The sequence below is a fragment of the Pipistrellus kuhlii genome, unplaced genomic scaffold (genome assembly GCF_014108245.1).
Source record: "Pipistrellus kuhlii isolate mPipKuh1 unplaced genomic scaffold, mPipKuh1.p scaffold_m20_p_13, whole genome shotgun sequence".
Lineage (NCBI taxonomy): Eukaryota > Metazoa > Chordata > Mammalia > Chiroptera > Vespertilionidae > Pipistrellus > Pipistrellus kuhlii.
The window spans coordinates 19955665-19977212 of NW_023425438.1; the positions used below are offsets into that span (position 1 = coordinate 19955665).

The 21548-nt window shown below is 49.6% G+C and overlaps 1 protein-coding gene across 4 annotated transcripts in view; it reads left to right on the forward strand.

Annotated features, from left to right (window-relative positions):
• PRKCE (protein kinase C epsilon) overlaps nucleotides 1-20106 on the forward strand; it is a 436609-nt gene extending 416503 nt beyond the window's left edge. For 3 of the 4 annotated variants that reach the window (XM_036435208.2, XM_045580706.1, XM_036435209.2), the window contains one exon: nucleotides 17216-20106. In XM_036435208.2, the coding sequence (XP_036291101.1) occupies nucleotides 17216-17362 (147 nt within the window). In that variant the 3' untranslated portion in view covers nucleotides 17363-20106. Of the gene's footprint in view, nucleotides 1-4607; nucleotides 4638-17215 lie in introns of all 4 variants that reach the window. The other variant, XM_036435210.2, reaches the window with a different exon arrangement.
• The last annotated feature ends 1442 nt before the right edge of the window (nucleotides 20107-21548 follow it).

Consider the following 21548-nt stretch of genomic DNA (forward strand, 5'->3'; position numbering starts at 1 on the left):
CCATCTCCCTTCCGACTTCACTCCAGCCTCAGCACACACTTCTGTCCAGGTTGTTAGGCCTGTGAGGGTGGTGCCAGTGGTGGGGGTGGAGGAGGGCTGGGGGCGGTCAGTGAAGGGTGTTTGAGCTCAGAGTTGGAAACTAGTGAATCTGGGCTTGAAGCAGAGTCAAGACCAGTCCCGGCAGTGACCTTCTGTTGGCATTGCTCTCCTTAAACTTAGTAAGAACATGTGTGTGCACATATGTTTGGGGGGAGTATTATCTTAATTCTGTTGGCTTTTAGCATGATGAGGCTGAAAATATGGGTAGCCAGCTGACTTGTGTACTGGGAGTGAAGAAAGGTGTGTAATATAGGAATTTACTGGGCTGAAGCCCCAATCAGTCCAGTCACCCCACATTGTCAGATGACCCCTCCTTCCTCACTGCCAACTCCACAGATGAGCCTGCTGTGCTCTGTGCATCATCGGAGAGCGTTCCATTATAGTCCAGAAGGTTTTCTTTGGAGTGATTACTGATACTGCTGTGCTTCTCAGAAATGTTACTTTAGTGCAGATGGGGTAACTCTCAGCTACAGGGCATGGTCCAGTCCTTAGCCAGATGCCAGAGTCAGAGCATGGCGGGTTGACGGTCACTCGACACTCAGTCCCATTGCCATTCTTCATTTGCCTTCTCCTTTGGTTTCATGATTTTTCACTGGCTAGCACACAGCTGGGAACAGGCTAGATGTAGATTCACCTCCCTTCCTAGTTAACATCATCCCCACCCCTGCCCCTCTCCCCCATAGCTCCGGGGCCTGCTATGCATGCCAGGTTGCCAAAGGCTGCCTTCCCTGCCCAGGGTCTGTGCAGGTGGCCTTGACCCTGACAAATGAGAGGAAATAAGAACCGGGGGGCCAGGCACAGGAGGAGGACCTAGAGTCTTGATCTGAGGATGACATGCTAATTTAGGCTTCGTCTAAGTTAACCAACACAAATGAAATTGGCAAGTAGAGCTAAATAAAGCATCCAGAACTGACACACAGGAGGAACCCAGCATAAGATCAAGGACTGATCAGCCAGCACAGGTCTACAAAATGAGTTAAGCCTCAATTTGAACTTCAGGTCAGCAAAACTATTTAAAGCTAAGCTTTCGTAGGGCTGGGGCAGCGCTGGAGGAGCATCCCCTTCCTGTAGCATGGAGGCCAGAGAGGACAGGGCAAGCCCACAGGGACCATCAACAAGGGGAGAGGGGAGAGGGCCTGGGACGGCAGAGGCAGACAGCAGGTCTTGCTGCAAGGCCACATTTTTGCTAAGAGGCCACATGGAAGCAAGCAGCTAGGAAGGTCTTGTATGATAAAAAGCACCAGGAAGTTTTTACCGTATTTTCTGGCGTATAAGAAAACACTGTGTTCTAGTAAAAAGCCTGCTCAGATTGGCCAGAGTCAGAGAGGCGGTCTATTAAAAAAAGAACTGGTGTTGCCTTGGAAGGGGGGGGGGGGGGGGGGAGGAGTCTTATACAGCGAATATAGGCCTAAACCTATGTTTTAACTGTAAAATTAGGGGGTCGTCTTATACGCCAGAAAATACGGGGTAGGTGTGGATTCAAGGAGAAGAGTCTCTCCCTGGCATAGAACAGACGGGAACCATATGCAAACCCAGCGGAGGAGAATGCCCTGAGATTTCAGGAGGCTGAGAAGCGCTGGTCCCCAAAAAGCCCCAACAAAACTGGGGTTCCTCACTGGGGCTTCCACCCTCTGGTCTGAGCTCTGAGCCAAGGGAAAGTGCAGACCAGGGAGGAGTGACCCTGGAGCAGTCCCTGACCTCCCAGAGTGAGGGAGAGGTGTGGGGCAGGTGTGAGCTTTGTGCAGGCCTGAGGGATGGGAGACAAGGAAGGGAGGAACCAAGAGGCCAAGCGTGTGACAGGGATCCCCACACCGCTGTCCCTGGCCAGGAGTGCAGGTGCTCCTGTGAGCACAGGTGTGAAGGGGCCCTCAGGTACCGGCAATAGGAGTACTACCCTGGGTCAGGGGTTGAAACCAGCTGGGGCCAGGAGGGACTTCATCTCCCCCTGGAGCTAAGGGACCTATGCTCTTCATCCTGGGTCCTCCCCCTTCCCCCCGACAACCCCCACCTGGAGCAGAGAGCAGTACTCCGCATGCTGCCTTTGCTGAGGGGCTCCAGTGGGCTCAGAGGTCCTGCCACCCCTGAGGGGCAGGGACTGTCAGGGACACCCACAAGTCTTCAAGTGTCAGCCTTCCCGAAGTCCCACGTAATCACCGCCTTGGAAATAACTTCTGTGCGCTCACCTTCCAAAGACCTCCCGAGCTATCCTTGCCACCTGGGGGCAGGGGAGAGGATATTTGTGCCAGTGGCTTCAATTCAGTCTGAGGAAAGAATGAGAACATCTGAAGGAAGGAAACCTTACTTTGCACAACGAGGCATTTCTGATCACATTTCCAGCTGAATGATGTCCATCCTTACAGAGTTCTCAACGACAGGTCTCGAAAGACTTAAATGATTCAAATATCGGATCACATTAAATCCCTCAGACTAGAGATTTCTCTTTGGAGAAATAGCAAAATCAGGACGGAAAAGAAGAGTCCTCATCTGATTAGCAGGATGGAAAGGTGCCCCAAACCTGCCCCTAAGTTGAAAGTTCTTTCTGAAAAAGGTTAACAGCACGACCCTGAGTCATCAGGGGGCTTGTGGAGAGCAGAGGTGAATTTTAAGTTGCATTAAAGCCCACCACTCTGATGACTAGACTGTACTTCTCGTCTCTGAAAGCCTTGCAGGACCAATGTGAAAACTCACGTAAGGCTTTTATAAGCCTCCTCCCCTCCAGCTGCTCCCTGATTAGCTCTTGCAGGGATGGGTGCCTGCCTGGCTCAGAAACCCCGTGAGGATGGCTCTGGTCTTGGATCTTAAGAATGGATTTCAAGTAAAAGGAAAGACTCTAATAAGGGGAGGCATGTCCGAGCAAACATCACCAGCCTTGCCAGCATCACCAGCACTTGGCGGTGGCCTTGAGAAGGCAGTGTGTGACTTAGCAGACAAGGAAACCAGGTGCAGACACCTGGTCAGAGCTGATGCTCCCCGGGGCATCCGGTCAAGGGCCTGGGACTGTGTGGGAACTCTCTCCTGTCCTGGGCTAGTTCCACTTGCTCCCTCCCTTCGGACATCACACCCGAATGCCACCAATCCCAGAAACCAGCTGGGTAGCTACTGAACCTACTACCAGCTGGCTATACTGAACCTGAGTGGGGGTGTCTGTCTGAGTCAGGAAGGGGTTGGTTTTGCCTGGTGGTAGATGGTGGAGATGAAGCTGTTAAAGGCCAAGTCATCCCATCTAGGATCTGAGAAGAGCAAAGATGTAGTGACATGTTTTCTAGAGTCCTACCCATTCCCACTCCCACCACACAGTTGGCTCCCCTCCCTGGCAGAGCCTTCTGGTGGGCACGGTGGGTCTGTACTCTGCCAGGCTGGTGCAGCTGGAGGCTGGGGTCCCTAGATCACCCCACAGGGGCTGAGCATGTGGGGGGGGGGGGGGTCGCACAGCTCCAGGGCCTGATTCCCGTCCCCTCCCCCGGCTTCACCCTCTGAAGATAGCACCAAGGAGATTGTCCAGATCCACAGCTGGAATTTGGCCTCTGGTCAGGTTCTGTCACATACCTCCACTGGCTGCTGTCCCCTCCAGGCCTTTGGCTTCTTAAGATGTTTGCTAAACTGAGATAGCTGCTCCCTGGCGCCTGAGCCTCGTCTCACCCCTGCCCTGATTTTCCAGCTGTCACTAGTTCACTGGGTTTCCTGCCTTCAGGTCTGTGTGTGCTGCTTTGCACTGGCCTCCACCCCAAAACACTTTCAGTGTCCCCCGTTTCCACACGATTTTCTTCTCGTTTATCCTCCAGCTGTATTTTACATCCCCCCTCCTCCACTTTCCCTTTCTTTCTCCTCCTGTCCACTCTCACACTCTACTGATGTTGTACAAGTCATGTGCATCAACACTAAACTGAAGCCTTGGTGCTGCCAGGCAGTAAAATCCATGTTCTGGGGTGGCTGGCTTCAGAGCCAAGACACAGAGTGGGTGGCAGGCACCCAGCAGTAGGTGGGGGAATGGAAAAGCCAGCAAGGCTGGAGCCAAGGTCTTTGATGTTGGAGGCTCCCATTGGGAAGAAGTAGCCCTGACAGTGAGTTGCAAGGAGACAGGGAGAGAATTGATTGGTCTAACCTACTGGGGATTAGGGTCCAAGGTGATGGTCTCATCTGGTTGCCAGTAAAAGTAGCACGCTTAACTTTTATGTTCCTGGTGGGTTCGCCTTCTTTGGGGCTATGGAGAGCAGAAGTGATATGTTTGTTGTGGTTGAAGGGCATCTTCTGACCTTGCGGATCTTGGAGGTGTTTTGTTCCCTCCTAGCTTCTCTCCTGCATACTCCTCCTTTCCCCCCTCCATTTCCTCATTCAGAAAAAAAGCATTAGGCTCTGAGATTATGGCTCCCAGGACTTTGGGGGAAGCCAGTGGAGGAGAGGGAGATCTGCGTCCCAGAAACCTAGCTGTCCTCAGAGAAAGCCAAAGGCAATGAGGGAAATGCTGGCCAAGTAAACTTCTCTTTGTGTGCGTGTTCTCTCTTTTCAAGTTTGCTTCAGTGTGAATGTCCCTCTTTAAGGTAAGGCCTCCAGAGTGGGGAGTCTCTCCAGGTAGGTGAGCCCTCAGGTCTGGTGACATGGAGGCCCCTTTTCAACCTCATGGTTTGTGTTCATCCAGCCATCACACTGCATGGCGGGACGCCCCGGGAGGCCTTCCCTGCATGCTCCTGCATGACCGGGCTGTGCTGGGAGAAAACGGGGAAGTGGGCTTGAGACCCTCACACCCTCACCAACGTCATGGCCCGAGGAGGAGCCCCACTTACCAGGGAGCCCATCCCCTAAAGTCAGCCCCCTTGCCCAGGGACCACCTGACGGCGTGGACCACAAAGACAGAGCCCAGGCTGTCCCCATCCTCCACCTGTCAGAGCACCCAGGGAACTCCTGAGCCCCTCAGTTGCTACAACCCCCCACTGCTCATGCTGTAGTGAGAGCCTTTATTTTTTATTTTTAAATATATTTTTATTGATTTCAGAGAGAAAGGTAGAGGGAGAGGTAGAAACATCAATGATGAGAGAGAATAATTGGTAGCTGCCACCAGGGATTGAGCCCCACAACCCGGGCATGTGCCCTGACCGGGAATCAAACCATGACCTCCTGGTTCATAGGCCAACGCTCAGCCACTGAGCCATGCCAGCCAGGCATAGTGAGGCTGCAAGGTCCTTCAAAGAGCTAGGACTCTGACGCAGGGCTGGAAGGCAGAGGAAAAGTCCAGGAACCTGTTTGTAGTTGTTGGCCCAGAGGTGGCTAGGTACAGTGAGCATGGTCCTGGCTTTGACCTCATAGAGACTGTGGTTGAATAAAATTGCTATCACAGGAGAGCCATGTGAACCTGAAAATACACTTCAAGCCCAGACTTCTGGCCTCCCTGAGCCCTCCGACCTCCTTATCTATGAAATGGGAATGAGAATACCTGCTCACAGGATCATGAACAAGCCCAAGATACTTTAGACTCTCAGTACATTTCAGTTCCTTTCTCTCCATTCACCACCATACACCCAGCCTGTTAAAGACCCTCTTCCTTTCACCCTGAGACTCCCAGCATTAACACTTTAGGAATGCAGAAGGTGGTATGAGGCTAGGATGCTGTAGAATCAGATGCAACCAGATTCCAGTTTGTAAGCTCTTGGGAACATCATCTCTCTGAGCCTCAGTCTGCCAACCCATAGACTGGGAGTAGTAGTATGTACCACACTGGGTTGCAGTGAAGAGTAAAAAAGCTGAATTGAGTGACCTGATAAGACAGTCCTTGAGGTACAGTGAGCACCTGGATGGTATGAGGCTGATAGTGATGGAGACAGTGGAGGTCTAGGCAGAGGGAGGCTGTATGGAGCAATACCCCTGTTCCAAAGGGTTGGGAGAGCCAAGAGTTCAGATGAGTGAGGACACCATGGTGTAACATAAATACTAGGTCATAGGGTAAACCCAGGAGTTGACTTTGGGAGGGAAGTCTTGAGGTTTGGAAGAGGACAAGGGGAACAGATGGCATGAAGAAGAAGCCTCCCCAGACAGGCTGGGAGGCAGGGCCTCTGTGTCACGAGGACCTCTTCCCACCTGCAATCTTGGAAAAGATCCTGGCCAGGTAGGACCACTTGAACAGTGTCCTCCTGCCCATCTCTGCAGAGAAGACTGAAGGGTGGCCTGACAGCCGGGAGTGGAGGGGCAGTAGTCAGAGGCTGAGTAACGTGCATCAGAGTAAAGCAGAAAGAGCATTAAACCTTCCCCATGGGGGGGCTTGGCCCTCTAGCCCTGAAGCCAGGATTTGTTCTTTGAAGGTTGCAGGCACCAGGGGACCTTCTACAAGCTCAGCAGGTTCCCCCTGCCCACCCCAACCTCCAAGTCCAGGACCCTGATTCTCCAGGGCACTTCTGTCATAGAGAAAAGAAGCCCTTGGAAACCCAGTTTTGCACATGGGTGGGATGGGGAGAGTGATTAGTACCCTGTTTACTCTCCACTGTGTGTGCTGGGGTAGTGAATGGTAATAGTTGGGAGATTTGGCCTAAACTTGACACTCATGTTATTTTTGAATCCTGGGATTGTACAAACACACAATAGATTTGTGAAGGTTCATTAAGGTACCACATCAACCTCAGTCTCTTCCAAGTGAGAAGACCTGGCCCACAAGCCTACAGCCACTGAGCCTCCATGTTATTCTGGCTTCTCTTTGCTGGGACTTACTTTAATCACAAAGTGGAGCATAGAGCTTGGATGTCAGTGGCCTATATCAGCTGAGCCCAGCTGGAGGAGAGAGAATGGCTAGGACAGTGAACTATGTTTCTTGCCTTAAGTAGAGAGATGGGAAGATAAGCCAGAGTAGGGCTTATCAACTGAGATGACTTACAAAGTAAACCAGGCCTTGACTTTGGGCATCAGTCACCCTCCCCACAGCAGCTGGCCTCTCAACGAGTGTTGAAAAGGAGGAAATCTTCCTGGAGAGGCGTGGCAGGGTCCCTGGAGTGTGGGTGTTCCCCCAGATGCTTCAGAATATAGCCCCCCGCAAACATGGGATTCCAGGATTTAGCCCCAGATGTGCCACAAGCAGTGAGTAAAGAGGAAAATGCTGGGCAGCACTGGGTGCTGGTGCCTGCTTTTGGTATCTGAGCAAATCACTGAGTTTCTCTGCTCTCTTCCTGTAAATGGGACCTTACACAATCCTGAAGATTTGTTCCAGCCATAGCCACTGCATTTCAACATCCTGGAGGACAGGGATTTGAGGGTTTTTAAAGTCAACGTTACTGTAATAAAATGTACATAGCATAAAACTTACTCATTTCAAGTGTACATTTTCATGCATTTTAACACACTGATGCACCCACGTAACCCTGAGCACAATGAATAAATAGGACACCTCCAGAGTCCAAACAGGTTCCCAAGGGCCACATCTCTTCTAGATGTCACATATATGGAGCCGTGTAGTGTGCTCTTTTTTGTGTCTGGCTTCTTTCATTCAGCATCATGTGTTTGCAGTTTGAGAACTGTATTTTTAACTTTTTCTTATGGAAAATTTAAAATGTGTACCAAAGTAGAGAGAATCCCCATGTGTCCATCACTCTCAACAATTAGCAAGATCTGCTTACTCTGTTAGGGGAGGGCTTTTTAAAAAATTATGTTTTTATTGATTTCAGAGAATAAAGGAAAGGGAGAGAGAGACCAGAATATCATTGATGAGAAAGAATCATTGATCGGCTTCCTCCTGCATGTCCTACACTAGGGATTGAGCCCGTGACCCAGGCATATGCCTTGACCCAGAATGGAACCGTGACCTCCTAGTTCACGGGTCAACACTCACCACTGAGCCAGGCTGGTTGGGCAGGAGGGCTTTTTACCTGTTAGTTACCCCGCTGCATCCTCAGCAGTGGCTCCTAGCACACAGTAGGAATTGACTCTGTGTGGAATGAATGGTGTAGATCTACAGTGTTTTTCCAGAGAATGTTTCTCTCTTAGCTCCATCTCTAAATTCTCTTTTCACCTTTTCTGGCCCAAGACTGATTCCAGATTATGCCTGGGAATTTGGGGACAACAAGATCCTGCATTAGGAAACCTGAAATCATTTAATGGTAAAAGGAGGTGGGTGACCTCACTTGAGAGTGTTTACAGTATTTACCGTTCCTGTTTCAAAGGCAGCAAGCAGAGCATTAATGAACCCTGGGCCAGAAGAGCTGATCTCTGTCTAGAACGTTTTCATAAATAAAGAGGGAAAAGATTAGTAAGTGGAGGAGCAGGGTTCTGCCAGGGCCAGATTGCAGGTTTTCCTTTGGGTACCAACAGTTATCCCTGGAAAGCTAAAGCCAACAGCTGTCAACCATAACACTGCTTTGAAAAGTAGCTGATAAATGAGCAAGGGCCCAGGGTTAGAGGCAGAGCCGGGCCAGGTTTGCCATTCTGCACCTACCACGTTCAGCGGGAGACGTGGGTCCTGCCGCAGCACGCCTGCTGCATGGGGCCAGCTCGCTGCGGAGCCTGGCTCAGCGGCTCTGGCCTCAGGCAGCCCGCGGCAGGCAGGGCACGGTCTCCTCCCCAGACTATTTATTCCTGGATATCCACACTGTGCTTTCCACATGTTTTTCAGTTCCAGGTACCGCTACTGAGAGTCCTTTTTCCTGCTTCGGGATCTACCCAACAGTGGGTTGTAAAATCAATTTAGTGTGTCAGGTGCAGACAAACTTTTAATGAAAGATGGGATGGCATGGGATGGGATGGCATGGGATGGGATGGGATGGGGACGGGGAATGAGATGGGGAGGGGTATAGGATGGGGAAGGGATGGGAGGGAAGGAAGGGAAGGGAAGGGAAGGGATGGATGGATGGGATGGGAGGGATGGGATGGATGGGATGGGACAGGAATGAGATGGGGAGGGTATAGGATGGGGAGGGATGGAAGGGAAGGAAGGGAGGGAAGGAAGGGACAGGGAAGGAGGAGGGAAGGGGAAGGGACGGAGGGAGGGAAAAAAGGGAAGGAAGGGAAGGAAAAAAACATGAAGAAGGGAAAGGGAAGGAAGGGAAAGGATAAAACATTAGACTAGTACATAGAATGCATCACAAGAGTAAAGGTAGTGTAGAGCTTACTGAATCTTTTCTTTGGGTGTTATAATGAGGTGCTGTGCATGTGGTCATATATAAAAATGCATTTTTAACTGTTGCTGATAATGGAAAGTTTTAAAGGCAATGCCTCTCTTCACCCTGATGTCTAGGAAATGACCCCAAAAGGTGTCATGGGAGTGGTGGCCTCATGCCTGGTGAGGGGGACAGGGCAGAACGCAGTTGTTTGTTTCTTTCTTTGTAACACGGCAACAACACTCCTGGCAGAGCCACTCAGCGCTTTGCACACACGAACGCATTGACGCCTCTCGGCAGGAGGCAGGCCACCACACGCCAGGGACAAGGGCCTGGGGGTCAGAACAAGCTGAATTCATTCCTGGCTCTTTCCTCCACTGGTGTGCGTGCACCTTGGCCAAGCCGGTTCCTAATCTTAACAGCGGGGGTTGTGGCCTCCAGTCGGGCTGTGTGTGGGGTTCAATGAGTCAGGCAAGTAAAGCACTTAGGAAAAGTGAGCTTTATTCTGCTTTGCACATGAGGACACTGAAGCTGTGCCAAGCACTGTGCTGGTACTGGAAATACAAAACAGCAGCCACGCAGACGTAGCTTTCAGCCTAATGGCCAAAACAGTGATCGAGCAAGTTAGTATCTAGTCACACTGATGATGGAGGGGGAGGCCAGGAAAGAGAGGCATGGGGCAATCCGGCTGAAGGAGAAGGATCAGCCTGGGTTGTGGGCAGTCCTCCCTCCCCCACTCCCACCCCCGCTACCTCCCCAGAGGGGCATTACTTTTTCACATAGCAGTGTGAGACCCTTCTCATGAGTGGTCTCGGGGATGGTTTCCCAGCTCCTTTGCTGTATTTGAGAGGGAAATGGACCCTCCCTGCTTTTGTTTCTGGTCTTGGAGGGTGGTGAGCTCACCAATGTGAGAAAAAAATTGCCTTCTGCATCCTCTGGGGACTCAGCAGTATCCATGTAATTAACTGGGAGCTTCCCAGGCCGGGCTGTGACCAGGGCATCACCAATTATGGGAGATGCAGCCGGTGGGACTCACCATGAGACCCCACTGTCTTGCTGGGGGCCCCAGATTCATGGGGCCCTTAGAGGCTTGGTGGCTCTTCACCAATGTATGTCAGCAACCAAGGCCACTATACCACATTGGCTCTCTCCTTTGGACCAGGGATTGGCCGGAAACCAAGTGGCTTTCCATTTTTAAATGCCATGAAAGGAATCATTTGTGCTTAAAGAGCAAAGGGGTCTTGATTTTCTGCTCCCCTAAAAGGTGGAAGCAACTTTTCCAAATAGAGTAGAGGTCCCCAAACTGGAGAATTGTGCAACCCATTCATTTAAAAATTAGGAGATCTGCCCTGAATCTTTGATATCCTCCTCCTGAACAAAATGAATCTCTCCTATCGTGAGGAACAAGGTTGTTTTCTTCCTAACATGAGTCTCTGCTATCATTCTCCCAAATAAGATGGAAAACGTGACTGTGGCTGGTTGACTTGCAGTGGATTTAACCACACTCCCAGAGAGTGCTGGCAGGGCTGGGTGTGAGCTTTGTCAGATTGCTTTTGTAGAGGGCAAGATAAAGGGTTCTGAGCCTGACCTGTCTTACATACTATTTTTATGATCATCTTGTTAGGGAGGGAGATGGGAGTCATGCCAGTCAAATTTTAGGGTGACCAAAAGCTGAAGGCTATAGCAGATAAAGACAGGATGAAAGAATTAAAATAACATTTTCATAGTAGTTTAAAGTTTAGGCAAGCTTTACTTAGAGACTCTTTTATAACCCTCGGCAATCTAGGTATATTTATTATTCCCGGTTTTTGTTTTTTTTTTGCTAAATAAATTGAGATTCAGAGAGGGAAATTATAGAATCATTATTTATGGTGATCTTGACAGGCTAGAAATAAATACCAAAATAAGAAGAAATCAAGGCAAAACATGAAGGATCACATTTAGATTAGAAAAGTCAATTTGTAGGACATTGGGGGTATGCATTCGTTTCCTACAGCTACCACAATACACACTGGGGAGATGAGAATAATAGAAATGTAGTGTCTCACTTCTGGAGGCTAGGTGTCAGCGGGGCCATGCACCCTGTAAAACCCCCAGGGGAAGAGTCCTTTCTGTCCCCATTCAGCTCCTGATAGCCCCACATGTTCCTTGGCTTGTGGCAGTGCCACTTTGTCTCTTCACATGACTCCCCCTCTGAGCATATCTATCTCTGTGTCCAGATGTCCCCTGCTTACAAGATCACCAATCATACTGGATTAGGGCCCACCCTAATGACTTCCTCTTAATTTGAGTACATCCCTAAAGACCTTAATTCCAAATCAGGTCCCCTTCTGTACTGGGAGTTAGGATTCAACATACCTATTTGGGGGACACAAGTCAACCTATAACAGGGTTCGATTGGATTGGTACAACTGTGATTTATCCCAGCTACTTAAGAAATGATAAAACCTTGATAACTATTTTAGACATTGGTTTAATTTGAGGCTTTCCACCAGGCAGAGGGTCATGCCATTGAACATGGCAATGCTCAGACCAGAGTGGAGACTGGATCAGCTTTGGCTACCACGCTTTAAGAAGGAGGTGTATGAAGGACAGTAGGGAACCACAGAGAATATGGACAAGGTGCTGTGACAGGTTCTGTGGCCAGCCCCGGGCCCCATGAATTCTCTGTACCTTTTGCTCTGTTTTCTATTAAAAAAAAAAAAAAAAAAAAAAAAAAAGTCCAAAAGTATGGCCGGTTCTTGGTTAACAAAATGGAAAGGGAGTGGGGGATGGAGGACTATGTCTAGAGAAATTCCTAGGTAAATGGTAGTTAACTTGAAATTCTTTTCCAACCCAGCATTCCAGCCAGGCAAGACACTATGGAGCCAAGCTGCAGTTAACTGATGTTGTGAAAGCATTCTCGTTGTTGAAATTCTTGCCTTTTCTTTTAGAATATTGTAAAAAAGAAAATGGAGCTCAGATAAGACTATTGGCATTTCAGAGCTAGGAGGAATTTGGGGCTTGACTGTTACAGTAAGTGAAGTTATTTTGAGCAAATGGTGTGTGTCCTGCTTTGCACCAGGCACCTGGACGGATATGAGAGAATATCAGGACGCACGTAGACTGTGAGAGGAAGGGACCAAAGGTTGGATCAGGAGGTACTATGGGGACCGGGAAGAGGGTGAGATGAGGTGAGTCTGGTGTCAGGGGGATTTGGGGAGTTGGAACAGGACATGGGATGTCAAGGAAAGCTGGCATTTTGGAGACCAGTGCAGGTCACAGTCATGGGCAGGACACCCCAGTCATTCTACTTATCGATAGATTCTTGCTGTCATTCCAGGCAGAGGTAGAGGTGGGCAGGGACAACAAGGCAGCCACATGAAAGCCATTCCCGTGCCCCAGCCTGTGATCAGTTAGTTCTCTAGGGCTTTAAAACAGAACTATTCGATACCTGTTGCTCTCTCCTGACGATTGAACGGAGACAGAAGCACATCACTAGCTCCTCTGACGGCTTGTGTCTGTGACCTCAGTTCAGTAAGGGTCAGGAGAGACTTGCATTGGCCATAGAGACAGCAAGCATGCCTGTCCATGTCTATGCCGGGCTCCAAACCCTAGCATACCTGGCTGAGAACTGGGGCTCAGGGGCCTCCGAGTGATTTGTAAATGAGCTCAGTGGCTTTGCTTCAGAGATGCCGTTTCTCAGAAAGCTCTGGAGTGACGTTAGCTCAGTGACGAGGGCATGGGGCAGGAGGCAAGGGGGGAAGAGGGTGTTCCAGGCAGAGGACCAGCTGTGCAAAGGCTTGGAGGCAGGAACAAGCCAGCGAGTCCAGAGAACTTCGTGGGAAATAATGCTGGGCAGATAGGCAGGGATGAGATCCTGAAGGGCCCTGGAACTGTGTGTGTGTGTGTGTGTGTGTGTGTGTAAGAACATGAGCTTTCCCCAAGAGCAGGGAAGTGCTGATAGAAGAGCCTCAGCCACTGGAGGAAGCACTGGAATGTTTGAATTTGGAGGCATACAGAGAAATGTAAGACTTAGCCCCTGCCCCTAGCAGTGCATGGCGCTGATGGGCAGATCATATGGACTGTGCTGGTAACAGCCATGCTGGGAATGGTGCCTCCCCATTGCACACAAGTTCTAAGACTCATGAGCAGAGTAGAAACTCACATTTATTGGGTGCCCATTAGTATCAAGGGCATGGAGTCGCCTAACATCTGGCATCTCAAGGCACCTTTTACCACCTGCATTTTACAGATGAAAGATTGAGGCTCCAAGAGTGGCCTCACACAGTGTCATATAAGCAGAAAGGGACGATGCAGGCATGAGAAATCAGCAGGTGCTCTTTTTCCTCCTCTATGCACCTCTCCTCAGTGTGGGCCAAGGGCTGGGGGATGGCTTCATGGGAAGATATGGTCTGAAGAGTTAGAAGTTTGTTCCACGTGCCCCAGTGTCACCCTTCAGGCTGTGCAGTGTGGGCTGAGTCTGGCTTAGACATTAGGGAGGTATCTGGGATAACTAGGGGCTAGGGGGCCAGGGAGTGTCTCTGGGAGTTTTCCCATTGGAATCTTGGAGTCCAGTTTTGTGCCTGTGAGGAAGGCAGCAGCTTCCCAACAAATAAAATTGTTGAGTGAAGGATATAATCCCCAGTTCCCCTCAAATTTGAAGATGCTCATTTTGCTGCATACATGCTATGAATAGGCAGTGGTGCTTCCCAGAGATAATTGCTTGGAAAACTTACTTCCCAAGTCTCTAAGGCTAATAATCAGGAATGGCACATAGTGTGGATGCTGGCTATTTGAATTGGAAGTAAATACCAAATCAAGGAGGAGATGTCCAAGGAAAACAGGGCCTGGGCGAGGTTGCATGAGAGGGTGGATGAGCCAAGTATGTTTTCGTGCAAAGCTCTTAAAGAATGGCACTCTCACTCAGATGCCACAGATGATTCTGAACCCTGGAAAGTCCAGAGCTGAGCCAGAGGGCTCCCCAAGGGAACCTGCCATGGGGCTAGAGGTCCTCTGAGAAGGACATTCCTGGCTGTGTTGACTGAGCCTGATTCCCGGTACATAATCAGCGAGTTGTGAAATTCAGATATCGTATGGAATCTAGGTCTGTCACATGCTTAGCTGACCTCAGGAAACAAAACCCGTTTCCATGACTAATAGACACCCATGACTGAAAGGTGTAGCACAAACAAGTAGATAAGCAGGGAGAGCCGACGCCGAGCCCTTGCACACTCCCCGGGTGCTCTACCTTGTCAGTGGCCAGTGAGAGTGAACTGGCATGGAGGGGGTCTTGCCCTGAAAGGACAGGTGACCAGGGCGTGGCCCATCCTTGGGGATGTTACATTGTGTGTTCCTCCCGCCCCATCTCGTGGCCACTCTTGTTCACCCAGCTCCTAGCCCTCTGCCTGCCGGTCCCCTTTGCTCTCCTGCCCCTAATAGGGATGCCCATGGCTGCCTTCTGGGATGATCCTCAGTACTTCCCAAGTCACCGGCACCTTCTCCCCCTCCCATGCCTCCTTCTGGACTCATTTCATCCCAAATTGCAGGCCCATAGCCTGTAACCCCTCCTCACTCAAAGTGCATCCCTCCTTCCATAGAGACCTTAGAGGAAAGGCATCACCACACCTTCGCCCGAGGTACCGGCCCTCCCAAGTCCATGCGAGTCACTGTGGAGGGTGGGCTTCTTTCCCCCTCTAATTTCATCTCCGCTCAGGGCCCCCTTTTTCCTCTTGCTCTGTACACACTGGAGATTGAAACAGATAGTCCTCGATCCTGGGGCCAGCCCTCCTGTAGAGGTGACTAAGCCACTAGACTTGACTTGCCATTTCAAGGACAACATATGCTTCCTTCAGCTGCAGGTCCTGTTCCCACCACTTGGGTTCTCTCTATCTCCCTCTGTCACATCCCTCCCCCCACAAGGTCTCTGACACCTGCCTACAGTGCAGCTCAAGCCCAAGAGATGCCAAGCCGCCTTGATGGGTTCTGGAAGATTATCTCATCCCTGCTCCATGCATCATCTGATTCTGATTTCAGTCCTAGGCAGTTTGCACACAGTCTCCCCTGCTGAGCTCGCCCGGTCCACATTACGCACACGCTCCTCCACCCACAGCTCGGTGCCACAGGCTGGCCTGCTGGCAAACCTTCCTGGCTTTATTGCAGTGTAGCGGCTTTGCCTAACTATCTCCTGATAGAATCTGACCCTGGCCATGGCTTCCCACTTCTCCAGTAAGTCCACACCATGGAAGCATCACGCTGGGTCCTGGACTGGAGTCTGGCTGTGCTCTTAGCTAGCTGGCTGACTCTGGCATGTCACCTCTGTGAACTACGGTTTCCTCATCTGTGCCATCAGGATAATAAGACTCCGTTCCCAGGATCAAATGAGCAAATAAACGTGACAGTGCTTTGTAAACTGTAAAGCAGCATCCCAAGCCAGGTCCTGAGGAACTCTGCTCCGGGAGAAAATCTATGTGGAGTTTGAGGAGGCCTGACCTGAGCAGCATGTACTGGGTTTCTGGCTCTAGGACGTCTCAGAGCCTTTCATTTGCCAACGTGCATCGCAAATGCAGGCAAGGCACAGGGTACACAATAAAGCTTTATCTCAAGACCACTTATTTCATAGACTACTTATTCACATCTTTTAGGTTACTATTTCCTACAGATCAATGCATCTATTAATATTATGCCTCCTATAAGTAATAATGCTAATCTTTCCACAAGATTGATTCTATCATCCAGGTCGCTGTCCTGGGTAACACCAGTTAGTCTGTGTCTGAAGAGGTATTACAGGCAGCCTTCCATCTTCTCAGCTTTGCGCTGTGGACCGTGGGGGACAGGGGCTGGTATGGAAGGCTCCACAGTCAGACTCCACTCTGGCCTCCCGCCATCCTCACGCTGGACTCCGACCCAGGCTGCATGGGGAACCCATTGTCCTGTGTACACATCTTTTCTGTTCCTGCCCCCTGCTTTCGTCCCATCTTTCTTTCCGACAAGGCGCCTTTCTCCCATCTCTATCAACATGATTGTAACTCAGTCTTTAAGTCTCAACCAAGCCCTCACTTCTCCATGCAAGTCTATCTAACCAATGCAGACTGTCCTGTAGGAAAACACAGATATTTACATTATGATTCAATAACAGTAGTAAAATTACAGTTATGAAGTAGCAATGAAAAGAATTTTATGGTTGGGGGTCACCACAACATGAGAAACTGTATTAAAGGGTCGAGGCATTAGAAACCACTGCCCTAGAGGCAGAGAGCATTAGATACACTTCCTATTTTCTCCCCCAGCCACTCCAAACGGAAGAACAGGACAGGAAGGGTGGGGGTCCTTCTGAGCTGGGTGGGTTTATTTGCCCCATCAGTTATTGCTGGGAACCCAAGGTTGAATAAGATAAGGCCCCTGCCTCTAGGAAGCTCTTGAGACAAAAGCATAAACGATTCCTTGTGAGCTAGAGTGCTGAGTGTAATAATGGAAATAATACGGGAGCACAAAATAAGATTCATGGTGAGAGCAGGTTGGGACCAAGGCAGGATTCCCAGAAGACATTCCCACCCCTGCCCATTTGCCTGTCATAGGGAGGATGTCCTATGGAGCAGACATGGCATGGGGTTCTATGTCTAGGGGAGAAAGAGCACTGGAAGCTTTGTGGAAGGGGATTTGAGTTTGTTACCATGGTTACAGAGAAGGAGCTCTCAATAAAGCCAGAGGGTTAGGGCAGGTGCTGGAAGGGGGAGTGTGAGATGGAAGCTATGCATCCCACTCTCCCAAACACATGCACACACATGCACACTTACAGTCTGTGGGAATCCCACTTCCCTGCTTTTCCATCATACCCTCTCACTCCTTCTTCCTTCTCACCTGGACTCATTTTTTCCTTTCCAAGTCCTCTGTTACCTTCTGGTCCTGGGGCCATCCATCGTGACCTCATTGGAACAGCTCCGTGTCTGCTCTCAGTAGCTAGTGTCCTGCTTTGGCGAGAGGCTGGTCAGCGCGATGCCCACTCCCTGTGGGGGGCCCCGGGGAGGAAGGTCAGCCTGGAGTCAGTGCTTTCTCTTTTCTTCTCACAGAAAACCAAAAGAGATGTCAATAACTTTGACCAAGACTTTACCCGGGAAGAGCCAGTACTCACGCTTGTGGATGAAGCAATTGTGAAGCAGATCAACCAGGAGGAATTCAAGGGCTTCTCCTACTTTGGTGAAGACCTGATGCCCTGAGCATTCCCCCCCAGGTGGAGTTCGGTGATGCTGCAAGAAGGGGTGCCGTGAAGATGGCTGTTTTCCAGAGGCTCAGAAGGTCTTGAACTACTTCTTCTCCCCGGAGCCCCGATCTCTGTCCACTCTATTTATTGCATTCCCTTCGCCCAAGCCAGCTCCTGCCTCCTCCTGCCTGGTGACCAGCAGGCACTCTTGGCTCTCGGCGCACCAGGAAAGCAGCACCATGTTGGGCCGGCTGTTAACTGGACATGTCGCTGTGTTTGGTCTGTTGGGGAGCTGTTTCCACTTCTCAGGGGCTAGTGGCAGTGAAGCGACTTCAGTTGTTTTCACTGCAAAGGAAGATGTAAAAGGCAAGCAAGAAGATTCGGGCTCTGCCATTGGGCATAGAATTCCAACAACTCCTGCTTCTTCTCATCCCTCCAGTCTCCCCGCCTGCTGTCCTCTGCCCTTCTGTCTGGAGGAAGAGACTGCTTCTTCAGCCTGAAGGGGGGCAGGGGGGGCACCCTGAGGTGTGCCTACAAAGGAGAGAGACTGGGCAATGCGCAGGTGGGCTGCCTGTTGGTTTGTCTGGAATGGCTAATTCTTGCTTGCTCTGGTGTTGGCTTGGGGACATGCCAAAGTTGTGGAAACATGCATCTTGTGGAAGAAATTACTCTTCTTGAAAAAGAAAATTTGATTTTGCACTCTCTTGACATTTGGAAAAGATACCCTTACCCTCACGTTTGCTAATTGGCCATCAGATGAAGATTTCAATGTTAATACAGGTTGATATTAAAGGGCTAATATGCAATGAGAAACCAGTCGTTCGAGGTTGATACTCTTCATGCATCCATGGCGCACGGGGGCTGTACGAATGGAGAGGAAAGGAAACAAGAGCGGTCCTCATCGTTAACATTCTGCCTGAACACGAAGGTTACTGCCCTGACGGCCACGACCCTGGGGTTCTCGCCAAACTCAGCTCCCAGATTCTCTTCCCAGTTTTGTCCTAAGTTCCCAGCATTCACTCTATTTATTTCCTGCAGCAGTGTGTTATTTTTGCGCACTTCTACAAAATGGTAGTACTACTGTGTTGTGGTTTTTGAACATGAAACATGTAAAGTTGAATATGAAGTATCTGCTTTTGGAACGAGCAGAGTGAGGTTCAACATGGGTCATGCAGAGCCTGTCAAGAGACTGAAAAGCAACTGGCCTGGACTCTGACGCTGTGGCCGGGCAGACCGGGAGGCTTGTTTCTGTGTGACGCGGAGAGGCACCTCACGTGGACACTATTTAATGGCTGCGATGTTACCTCCTGTAGATATGCTAACAGTGTTACATTCTTTTATTCGCAAGGGTTCTCTGTGGCTTTGTGTATATGCTTCCCGGAGGTCGTTTGATTATCTATTTTGCTGAGAACTGATTTAGCAGGGAAAGGAATCCATTCCAACTGTTGCACGTGGATTTCCCAGCTGCCCCTAAATAAATATATACTTGTGAGTGGCAAAGTGGCACCCTTGAAGCTTTTGCCCTTTTTGTACATTTGAGATTTTTTGTATATATTGTTTGCTGCAAGGCCTGTGGAATTAATTCGTTGAATTTAGAGGTATCAACTGCTGCATGTTCAGGCATATTATAAAATTTTAGTCTATGAAAGAATAATTCTAATAATGTCCAGGTGCAATACTCTGTATGTGTATTGGTTCAAGTTACCGAGAGATAAGTTGTGTTTGTTTCTTGAGGGGGTTGGGAGGGGGGAGGGAAAGTCTGGGAGCTCCTGTGTATTGTTTATTTCATTTTGGTTTGTTTTTAAAGGTGTAAACATATATTAAGCTATATTAAATCTCACATATAGTTCTCCTGGGCTCTGTTCTGCCCTGATAGAGATGGGGAAGAGGAAGGAATGTTTTTGGATGGTGGTGTCAAAGCCTGGACAGTGACCGGCTCCAGCCCATAGGGAGTTGCTGTCCATATTTGCACCTGGCTGGCCATAGCCTTTGTTACTCATGGTGACATTCAGTTCTCTTTTGTTTTTATTTTTTAAAAACTCAGGTGTAATTATTATCTGTTCTTATGATAAGTTCAAATACTATGCTCTATCCATTTGTGTGTTTGGCACACCCGTGAAGGGATGAAGAACAGTGGGTTAATTTAATTTATCTTCGGTAACTTGACGTGCTGGGGAGAGACTATCTTTTGGTGTTGAGTACAAGCACAGAAACATCTTCATGGTGGCATCATCTCATATTTTTAGGAAGACATGACAATACTGCCCCTCATACTCATGCCTCACTCCTGCTCTCTCTTTTTCCTCTGCTTCCCTCGCCATGAGGAATTTTGAACCACCAGGCAAACCCCAACTGCAATGCCACATGGCCTTCCCTGAGGGCCTGGTGGTGGTCCTATGCCAGTGGGGTTGGACCCTTTCAACGGGACAGCTGGCATTTTTGCTGGGAAGTCAAATAAGAATACATTCCACCCAGCAGCTCCAGGCAGTCGGTCAATAGGTTGCCTGGCCCAGGGACAGCCCCCTGTCAGTACCCGAAGCTCCAGGATTGCTGGGGCGCCTCCTCCTTGGGGCTGGAGCGGATCCAGCTCTCACACGGGCGGACTGAAATCCCATGTAATTTATAGGAAAGGGCTTGTGTGTTCCTTGAGTATTCATAGCTTCATTTTAGTTCTCACAAGCGTTTGGAAGCAGACACACTGTTACATTTCTGCTGATTCTAATCTTTCCAGCGCGCGCGCGCGCTCTCTCTCTCTCTCTCTCTCTCTCTCTCTCTCTCTCTCTCTCTTTCCCCCTCCCTCCCTCCCTCCCTCCCTCTCTCCGTCCCTCCCTCTCCCTCTCTCAGAAAAGAAAAATGGAGTTTAAAAAAAAAAAGCCAAAAACACATGTGAAGGATAGCTGTCCTCCTGTGTTCTCTCATGAAGGAAGTGAGAAACCTTATGGAGCAAAACAGCTTTTTCCTCCAAAGGTGGAAAAAATCAATGCATTCTTGCTTTAAGGAAAAACAGAAGAAAGCTAAAAAAGAAATTACCTCTTTTTAAATTATGTGCAAACTAATTCTGGCTAAATAGAAAATGTATTCAATTTTAAGGATTTTCCTTTTTTTTTTTTTTTTTGTATTGTGAAGCTTTATTTGTACATTTTACCCCCTTTCTGGATGTATTTTAATCTCTTGCCATTCATTAGTGTTATTTCATTGTAAACATTATTGTGCCAAATGTACTGTATTCAAAAGGATGTGAATGTGTATTGTTTCTGAACCTAATAAATACAATGATGTTAAATCTTATTTCTCAGTCTCAGTGAACATTTTTTGTGTCTCTTCTGGGAGTGACAAGGTGGCACCAATGGAAACCAAGGCCTAGTTTCCACTTTCCCCTTGTCCTTTGACAATGCACAAAGGAGCCGATCACCTGATTTGCACACTGCCCTTGCCCACACTGCCCTTGCCCACCTCAGCCTCGCCTCTGCTCTGGGACTGCCCGCCAGAGGGAGGAAGGGGCCTGAGGGACTGGATGTGGCACTGGGCTGCCTTGGAAGGAGCTGCTTGGGACATGGGCCAGCAAAGCAGGCATCACGCTGTCTTCTCCAGAACGCATGCTGGACCTCCACGCATCCAATGCTCAGTCGAGCCTCTTCAGGCCTCAGTCTCTGCCTAGAAACTCCTCCCAGTAGGAGAGCCCCTCTCTGGCTGGGCAGGGAGTGCAGGCTGGCCTGTCTGTTCATGCAAAGCTACTGCCACCTTCTCTCTCAGCCACCTGAGTTCCTCCTTCACTCGGGGACTCCCACCCTCCTCTACTCCTGTGGTGCTGGCTCTCCAAGGCTCCTCCTCCTCTTCTTTCTTCAGCACGGATTCCTCAAGAATATTTGCAACTCAAAGGCATACTTGAGTTCACCAGAAACTTCAAGAAATCAAAATTCCCTGTTCTGGAAGAGTGTGGGAATGATTGCAGTTTTACTATGTGTCAATCTCAGAGGACAGGATGACCCAACTTGTCAGCCCATGAAGTCACTGCTTCATACGCCTGCCACCTGCCGATGGCTTTGGTATGTATATCATCCTGCAAGCGTCTTCCTCTCACAGTCTTTCCCTCCCAGCAATGTGGCCTGCCTCCCTCAAGACGTGAGCGTGGACCTCAGACCCACCCCACAAGGAAGGTTGTGTTTACCACATGGTTTCCTCTTCGATCAGGCAGCTGTTTC